At 44.9% G+C, this 9,866-nt stretch overlaps 1 protein-coding gene across 3 annotated transcripts in view; it reads right to left on the reverse strand.

Moving 5' to 3' along the window:
- Prok2 (prokineticin 2) overlaps positions 1 to 7,270 on the reverse strand; it is a 14,685-nt gene extending 7,415 nt beyond the window's left edge. The window contains exons 1-2 of one of the 3 annotated variants that reach the window (XM_021191507.2): positions 7,115 to 7,270; positions 3,604 to 3,729 (exon numbers count right to left, since the gene is read on the reverse strand). In XM_021191507.2, the coding sequence (XP_021047166.1) occupies positions 3,604 to 3,729; positions 7,115 to 7,207 (219 nt within the window). In that variant the 5' untranslated portion in view covers positions 7,208 to 7,270. The remainder of the gene's footprint in view (positions 1 to 3,603; positions 3,730 to 7,114) is intronic. The other 2 variants (XM_021191506.2, XM_021191508.1) reach the window with 2 other exon arrangements.
- Positions 7,271 to 9,866: the final 2,596 nt, after the last annotated feature.

Genomic DNA, 9,866 nt, shown 5'->3' on the forward strand with positions numbered 1-9,866 from the left:
AAAAAAAAAAAAGAAAGAAACCACTTCAGTGAAATGAACTAAGAAAGGCAGCACAGGATCAGAAGAACTGAGAACTGATGGGAGTCACAGAGGAAAGCAGGGACTCTGCAGGTTAGGTAGAAACATTAGTTGGTGGCTTCAGTAGCAGATTAGATCAAGCCAAAGAAAAAATGACAGGGCTTGAAGACAGATCGGTTGAATTGTTAATGTCAGACAGATTAAGAACCCTTTTAAAAAAATGAAACAATCAGATTATGAGGGAGAACTACAGGTTGGTGGAGGTGGGGGGCATAGAGAACCTCATCAGTAAAATAACAGGAGAAAACTCACTAAGTCTTAGGGAAGACATGGACATCCAAGTATAAGAAACATTTAGAACACAAAACCACAGAAGTAGGTCATCATGACATAGCATAGCTAAGCTGTTAAAAGTATAGGACAAAAAGAATATTACAATCTGCTAGAAAGAAATGTCAAGTAACCTTTGAAGGCAAATCTATCAGATTTATGGCAGATTTCTCAGAAGGAACTCTCAATGCCATAGGGCATAGAATGATGTATTTTGGGCCCTGAAGGAAAGTAATAGCTAAGACTGTTGTACCCAGCAAGGCTGCCCATCATAGTCAATAGACAAGTGGGTACACCTCTGTGATAGGGACAAATCAAGGGACCTCACAGCCACAAAGCCAGGCTTACAAAAGATGCTGAAGGGAATCCTATATACAGAAGAGAAAGAATTTAGTAAATAACATCATTAAGAACATGAATAAATCCCACTAGAAAAAGAAATTCACCAATGAAAAAGAAAAAAATACTACTAATATAGGAAGCTATCAAATTTATAAAACAAACAAGGATAAGAAAAATAGATTTAAAAAAAACAATGTAGTGGTGATTTATATGCCAAGTGTTGGAACAGCACCTAATTTTATAACAACAAAGTATTACTAGACATCTAAATATTTTGGCCCTAGTGTAACAGTGGGTGACTTTAAACAGCAAGAATAACTGCATAACTAGAGAAAAGATCCCCAAATTTATGAGGGGGCATAGAATATGTCAAATAAGCCAAGGAACTCTAAACAAAACTGTACTGGAGAAAAAAGTAAGACACAAGGAAAACATGTCAGTATGTCAGCACAGGTAGGTTTCTTAGATATGGTTTCAAAAAGCAGAGAAAACAAGATACCTAGAATTACATGCCAAGTTTCTGCTCAGCAAGGCACATTGTCTTCACTCTGTTGACCTACAGAACGAAGCAGTTGTGATGGTTTGGATAATAATGGGCCCCATAGGCTCCTACATTTGAACACTTAGTCCTGAGTTGGTGGAACTGTTTGGGGAGGATTAGGAGGTGTGGCCTTGTTGGAGAAGGTGTGCCCCTGGGAATGGATCTGAGGTTCCCTGGGTGTTCTCTGCCCCCTGCTTATGGTCCAGGCTGAGAACTCTCAGCTGCTCCTATTGGCATGCAAATGGAAGGACCTGGGAAATGGATCAGACTATAAACCACTTGCCAAGCACACACAAGGACCTATGTTCAGATCCTTAGCACTTATGTAAAAAAAGCCAGGCACCAAGTGAGGAAGACCCACATCAATGTCTGGCATCCATAGGCAAACTCAGAAGAATGCGCACCCAAGTACGTGTACACATATACACACATGGCACAAATTAAAGCCTGGACTATATGCACTTATCCTGGTGAGCTTCCCGTCTCTGCCATTAGTTTTCAGTTAAGGAAAAAAATGCTCAAATGACCACAGTTGATTTCACTGGGGTGGAGGAGTGGAGTAGTTAGGGCTGCATAGGAAGGGGGGAGGGTCAGGAAGACATAAGGGTTGCTCTCACATGCTATCTGTGTGACCTCAACTGGGATCGATGTTATATAGAATACATGGCAAATGTAAAAGTACAGCACGGGTGTGAGGTATTGTGTAAGAGTGACACACATAACGTTTTATATAAACCATATGGCTCATACTCACATCTGACCCCCACAATAGTCACTGCTATTAATAAGAAGAGGCCATTTTTAAAATGTATACTCTAGAAACTCTATACTCAACCCATACAGTTCTCAGAGCTGAGAGATAATGGGAAGCTTCTTAGGGACAATGGCTTCAGTGCACGCTTGAGTAAGGAAGAAACCGGATTTGTTAGCCAAAACAGCTGGGCCAGCCCCACAGGCTCCTGGGAAGCCCGGCGTTTAGACAGGTGACTATCGGTAAAGCCAGTTGTGTCTTAGAATGCCCAGGAATAAAAGGTGGTGTCATGTTTTTTAAAAAAATGACAAGTGAAGTCTTGCATGGTCAAACCACAGGAAGAGAGGCCCCAAAGTAACAGGAAGCATTTCTCAAGGCCCCCAACCACAGGGAAGCCGGCCATGAGTACTGCTTTCAGACGGGCTCCCCAGCAACCAAGTGGGGACCCCCCACACTGCAGTGCACCTCACCAATAGGCTACCGAAGTTCATTTCCTTAGGGGTGTGAAAATATGGAGTGGTGTCTGGCACAGTTTGGATCCCAGCTTCAAACCCAAAGGGGGGAGAGAAAAGAAGGCAGAAGAAAGAATTCTATTTGATTTTAAAATATGCTACCTGTAGCCGTGAGGAAAAAAAAAAAACAAACAAACAAACAAAGAAAAGAAGCACAGTGTCTTCCTTCAAGAAGCCACCTGTCCTGGACCTTTGTCTCACTGCCCTTGGACCAAATATGTATTGGCTAGCACAATGAAGAAGAGAGATAGCCACTTGCCAACCTAGAGAACCTGCCTGACACCACACTGTGTTTAAATGTTTTCTGTGTGACAGATAGGGACACATACTGTCCGGTCACCTTCAATCTCCCCCATTTACCTCGGGTTGAGAATCTGCCATTCCTAGGACCACAACCTCTAAGCCTCATCTGGCCCGATCCGGAAGGCCCGTGGCCTTGCCTCTCAGGGAACATAGTCTTTCCAAAGTGTTCTAGGTCATTGTGACATCGAGTTGGTCTGCAATCCTACCGGACAATTAAATGTCTCAAATCTCCACAAGTTATGAGAATCGTATCTCGCAGATGCAGAAGCAAAATACAAAACTTTAACTGGATGCTGTGGTGCCAAGCTCAGCACTGGGTGAAGGGCAGAGAAAATAGAATCAGGAGTTCAAGGCCAGCCTGGACAATGTGAGAAGCTGTCTCAAAAGCAATGAAACACCAACACAACAGAAAGTTTAAGACACAAGAGTAAGGTGTATTTGTTATTGGTGATTGTCTGGAAAAAAAAAACCCACAATAAACAAAATCCACAAAGATGACTGATTCCTGCTCCATGAACTGGTTGAACATAGAGGCTTTTTAAAGAACTCTTTGATTTTACAAAGCATGTTCCAGTAAAATATCTACTTTGTCCACATGTTAGGAATTATGTTGGTGTAAGGTTATCTTTAATGTCAGGAGAGCAACAGTCTAGAAATGGCCACTGGAGTGGAAGGGGAGAGAAGAAAGAAAGAGATGCATCCTCACTGTCCAATGGTTTCTGCCTCAAGTGAACTAGCCAAGCCTTTTGTCATACAGGCCTTGCTCAGTGGGAAGGTACCCTCGGTGTCCCAGTGCAGACACTAACTTTCCGAGTCAGGGGGTGGCAGCTGTCTCCCACTTGGCCCATAGGTGTGCAGATCCTTATGCTCTTAACCCAGATACTGACAGCGCAGCACATGCCTCCTCCGCACTGAGAGTCCTTGTCGCAAGCCTGAAAGGAAAAGAACCAACAGATAAATATAGATGGCGGGAAAGGCTCAAGCTAGGGAACTCTAAAATTAGCAGGGGAAAATCCTCTTTAAATATCCAAATGCCCAGCCAGTGAAGTATTTGCCACACATGCATGAGGACACATCCTCAGAATCTACAAGAAAAGCCAGAGATGTGGTGGCTTGCACCTGCAATCCCGGCTCTGGGAAAATGGAGGCAGGCAGATCCTTGGGCCCTGGGTGCCCAACCAGTCTAGCTGAAGTGGGGCATTCTAAGCCATGTGAGAAACTATGTCTCAAAAGACAAGGTGGGCAGGACCTGAGAACATCTGAGTTTAACTCTTGTCGTCCACACACATGCCCATACATGCACTGGTGAAACCCTCTCCCCCAGCATGTGCATGGACATACACGTGAAAAATCCGAGGCAGCGATTTTAGTAAAATAGAACCGGAAGCTCCATTTGCGCGTTTACATCTACTGTCAACATTGATCAGAATGTTCCCATAGACTCTTTAAGAGCTCCTATAAGACGAGACACAGGATTTAGAAGGAAGGACAGGAGGGTAGGGGGCTGGGGGGGGCCAACAACAGTTCTGCTCTCTTCTCCTGGTGCTTTATGGCTGAACTTGAAGAATGTGTTTATGCTTAGCTTTGCACTATACACAGTCACGTAGAACCACACAGATCAAATCACATAATTTTATCATTATTAACTGCTGAATATATGGGGGCCTAGTTTAGAGAGAAACAGATTGAAACGGTCTCTAAGTGTGAAACAAACCAGTGCAGACCTGTAAGGGCACCGCTGTATTTACGCTGGATGTTTCTTGCACGGGTACCCTGATTTTCACCATTTCCTCTTTCAAAATAAGAACTCTCCGAGCATGGGAGGGGACAGACCAAGACTTTTGTCCCATGCCACTAGCCTTTCGTACGAGTGACATGCAGAAAGGAACTGGCTGGTTTAGGATGGACAGAAGCATGCGTTAGAAACTCAGTCGAACAAGCAAGCCCCTGAGGCCCAACAGGCGAGGACAGGAAGGGCACAGATGCAGCCGTAATTCCTCGAAGGACACCCCCGGCCCACACAAACTACAGATACGTGCAACTGTATAGATGGCCAAAGACTCCACTGTGGAGGACCTCCGTGTAGCAGTAAATAGAATGAGCCTGCGCTGGTGTCCATGAAAGTTGGTCTTAAGAACCACCACTCCTTCTTAGAGCCAACAACAATAAAAACAACAGAATGGGATGCTTTTGTTTAAACCATGTGCAGAAGTCCCGTCTGTTGTTCAAAATTAGTAGTTAAAAACCACAACTTTGACTTTGGATGGCTTTAAAAAAAGAAAAAAAAGAAAAAGGATGATGCTGAAATATTTCCACCTTTTGTGTCTGAATACCAGAAATCATGCAAACATGACCATCAGAGTCCTATGTTAGGTCTACTCAACAACCTTTTGCAATATGGTTTTAATACATCTATCTATACAAAGATATCAAGTTTAAAGATGTGTGTTAGAGACTCGTGTTTGTAACATATATACAACCTTCTGAACATATACTCTACCTTCTGAAGCCTCATGAGCTCTTTTTCTTAGACCATTTTTTAAAAAGCCAACTAAAATCTTTTAAAATTCAATCAATCACTTAGATGCTTATCACCCTGTATACAATATATCTAGATAAATCACTGACTTTTTCATTTGAGTCCAGATGGTTTCTGTCAGGGGGACCTAACTACGTTTTACTGCCACATTGCTTTATAAAAAAAAAAAAAAAGTTTTCCAATACCCTTTTCATAACATTGAATTAACAACAACAACAAAAAAAAAAAAAAAAAAACCAACCAGGAGTCCACAAGACTGTATCACAACCACCCAACCCCACCAGCATGTAAACATGAAATGAGATAAAATTTCATTTTATAACACAAAGCTTCAGTTGTTGGAAATTTACAAAGAATTGCATAAGTTTATATCGTTTTAATTAGACAGCTGCTTCCGAGTACCCTTCATTCTTCTAAACCCATTGCAGAGCTAAGCAAACAGGGTCCTCCTGTGAGTGGAACAAAACGACATTTGCACTACCCAGGAACCTTGGGGCTTAGAGGATTAGGAAACACTTAGAATGGACCAGCAGGGGAAGGGAGGAAAAAAAAAAAACCAACCCAATCATGTTTCCATTCCCATGTGTTACAAAGACATTGTAAAAACGTTTGTTCATGCATACCAACTGGCAACCAGTGAAGCTATATACATGGTTTTAAGAATCGCTACTCTAATAAATACCACAAAGCATCAAAATCGAGTATCTATGGGGTATCGCCCAATGCTGTCATAGGCCAGAGCTTGCAGAATGTAATCTGCACACTAAGAAACATGGAGACAGACCATCAATCTTTATTTATGTAACATAATGACCCTTCTTGTTAAGTGACTTGTTACTTTATTACCTGTATGTGTTCCAATCACATCTCTATTAAAATCCAATCATGTGTACTTAGATGTTAAAAGTGATTTAAATAAGTAAATCTAGTAAAAAATAATGCTAGCGACTTTATTTATTTATTTTTTTCTTTAATGAGTAAAACAACAGCCAAGAGCCAAGGTTCTGCTGGGCTATTAAAGCAGACTTCCGAAATTTTGTACTGTGAACTCATTCTTCAGATAGACAAAAAACAAACAAACAAACAAAAACCACCAACAACAAAAACCTGTCAGGAGTCTTGAAGGAATGGGTTATTTCTAAGCATGATGGAGACATTCTGTGAGCTTAAATAATGTCTAGTGACAGCCTGCTCCATCATTAAGCCCTAGGAGTGAGGTATCAGGAGTCAAACTTGACAATTTATGTAATGAGAACTTCATGGTGACAGGGAGGGAGGAGGGTGGTAAAGAATAATATAAAAGAGCAGCTGCCCCAGAACCCAGTAAGAAGAGCATTGCTTTCCAAAGCCCCACACGTGGTCCTGGACCCAAGTTATCTCACAGGGTAAGACCCACTCGGGAGCCATGGAGTTTGAGGTGTATGTCTTGCTCTTTTTCCAATTTAAGTAAGAGCGGCCGGATTTAGGGGTGTAGGTTTTCCCGCTCCTGGAAAATAACTTTCTTGCTGGGGAAGAAACTTCTTTGAGCTGCTGAATAGAACAGCAGACCAAACCGGAGGAGTGCGGGAGGGAGGGAAAGGGAAGGCAACAGCAGCTGAGGCTGTTTAATTCCATCTTGAGCCTGGCTGTCCCCTGCCTTGGGAGCAGAACATGTTCCCAAGTGGCCAAAGAACTATCCCAGAGAATGCCACACGGGGCACGCCCTTCCTGGGCCCTACACATACTGAGCCCGGTGTCTCTCAGGCGATCTGGGCGCGACAGGTGCGCGGGCAGCTTACCCCGGTGATGACCGCGGCATCCCCGGCGGGCGGTGTGAGCAGCAGCGGTAGCAGCAGAAGTAGCAGTAGCGGGGCACAGCGCGCGTCCCCCATGGCGTCCCGAGGACGCGGTGTCGGTTAGGGGACGCGTTCCGGGGCGTTGGGACCCGGGACGTTGGGGACGCGTGGCCGGGCTGCTCTGCCGAGCTGCGAGCCTGGCGGCGGTTATAAAGGCGAGCCCCGCGGTGACTCACGCCAGGCAGCACGCGGGGGGCACGGCGCGGGCACACACCCCGCGCTCCACGCGCACACGCGCACGTGCCCCGCGCCCCACGCGCACAGGCGCCACGCGGGCAGAGCCCCCGCGGGGCGCCGCAGCCCTAGCCAGCTTTCCTGACGCTTTTGTGGTCTCAGAAACCCTCCTCCTTCGCTGTCCTGCTTTCCAGAGCCTCACGTGCTCGGCCCCCACACTCGCAGAGGCACATCATTTGCCATACAGATGTGCAGGGGGTACCCACGACGTGCCAGACGCGGCGGACACAACTGCACTGTATTTGTACACATTTGTTCAGCATATCTACAGTGAGCGCTCCGTGCGTGCCAGGTACTGCCACCGGCTCTGCCCTGAGGTGGCACAACATAGAAAGAACAGACAAACAAGCAGAGGGCAAGCTAGTGTAGCAGGCTGGAAGAACAAAGCACCAATCCCACATCCTTTCCTTTTTGGAAATGACTTCCCCCGGTGCCCACATCTGTTCCTGACCCTTTCTGCCCTGATTTCCCTCACGTGTGTCCCCTCCCCTCTGCAGCTTCCAGCCAGCTTCGGGCAGAACAGGATGTTGCCAAAGGGGGGAAAAAAAAGAGAACTCCCAGCTTGCTCTGCCAGCCTGAGGCCCTGGGAAGGTGGCTCTCTTTCAGCTCGGTTCTCCAGCCTAGGAAACTCCAAATCTTATACATGATTTTGGGTGGGGGTTGGGGGTGGGGGAAGGTTCTGATCAATCACTTAGGTGTGTCTGCAGGACTCTAGGCACTCATCCCATGACACAAGAGACAACCCTCTCTGTGTCCCTAATTTGGCTCCAATAATCTCATCTTGCTTGCTTGCTTGCTTACTTTTTCTGAGGTTTGGGGGAGCCCACCTCACTCCTAGAGACTAAGGGACCTTAGACTTTCCCATATCCCATAGGACCACAGACTGCTGAAAGGCAGATGGGCCTTTTCAGCCTCTTTAATCAATACAGTAAGGAGAGCTGGGCCGCAGTTACTTTCAGACTGTGGGCTCCCCCATGCCAAAGCATTCAGACGAAATGTAGAGGGGAAAAAAATGAACAAAGGACCAGGGAATTATTTGAATGTTAAACAGCTGGGCATTTCAAACCCTAGATCTTTGGCTGAGTTTTAAAGCCTTTTGTACCATGTTTTTGAGTTCAAGAAGCATCCTGAGACCAAAAACACAAACGGGATCAAACTCCTTTTTAACTTTGAGAAAACTGTTAAAAGTGGATTCACAGTAAACTAAGTGGAAACAGTAGCAAGTGACAGACTGGTGGAAAGTTTCCTTTCCAGTCTCCATGCCAACCATGGGAGTGCAGCCCAGGGAAATGTAAAAACCAGTCAACATGAACTTTAACATTCCTGACACTCTTTTAATTCTTTTCTTAAATGGTCGGTTTCATATTTATTTCATATCAAATGCCAACTGGGTATTCCCTACTTCTCAAGGCATAGAAAACAGGCCAGCTCTACCCAGGGAAATGCTAACCTTCCATTGAGATTGGCTGTTTCCAAAACAGTCTTCTAAGACTTTTAAATCAAGGTTAGAGATGCTTAAACATAAGACTGGTTTAAGGCTCTTCTGTTTTCCTGTTCTGAGGTTGCAACCAAGGGCACGGACATCCTGGGTCAATTCTACTGCTAGGCTACCCCCTAAACCTCTTTGGAAGGCTTTAATGGCTTTAATACTTGATAGAAGAAATGAAAACTCTTCAACAGAACTTCTTTGGACCCCACAGACAAGTTATCAGTTCAAGTCAGATTTCAGTTCTTAGAAATGGAAAGATAGAGTTTGAATTACACTCCTCTGCTCCCCCCCCCCCGTAAGACGACAATAACACAATAATGAAATTCAAGTTCTGTTTTGTTACTGCGACCTGTTGGTGCGATCAGTCACGTGGTCAAATTAGCCAGGAACAACCGTTGGGTGAGGACCAAAACTTTGTGGGTTCAGAGTATATATAGACTGGCAGTCTTGCATGACCACCACCTCTCAGCTGGTTTGACAGTGTGATACGAAGAACCCTACATTTGAAAGTTAGAGTGACCTGGTTTGGAGTCTTTTGTAGCAACTGAACCTTCAACCTCTTAAGGTCTCTGTTTGGCTCCCTGTAGGCGTAAAATACCAACTTCCTGGTCTAGCCACCATGAAGCTCAAAGAGAACACCTTTGAAAGTGCTAAGCACCAAGTGTGTGATAGCCTGAAAGTCCTGCAATGGGGTACCCATTAGTTAAATCTTATAATGTGCTTTCCCCTGATGGGCTCATTGAACACTGATATGGTTGTTTTCTGTCCTGCCCACCTAATTAGACCGCATACACGTGCTGGCTAGGAGCCCATTTCTTCTGAAAATCCTTCTTGCATGTGGCATTAGCCGGCACTCAGAAAATGATTGATGAGCACCAGGAGTGGTTTCTGTGATCAGGGACAGAGAGAGGTTAGAAGCAAATGGTGCACGGTGCAGATGCACTTAATCCACATGGACCATGAATGCAGGCA

The sequence above is a fragment of the Mus pahari genome, chromosome 2, assembly GCF_900095145.1.
Source record: "Mus pahari chromosome 2, PAHARI_EIJ_v1.1, whole genome shotgun sequence".
Classification (NCBI taxonomy): Eukaryota; Metazoa; Chordata; class Mammalia; order Rodentia; family Muridae; genus Mus; species Mus pahari.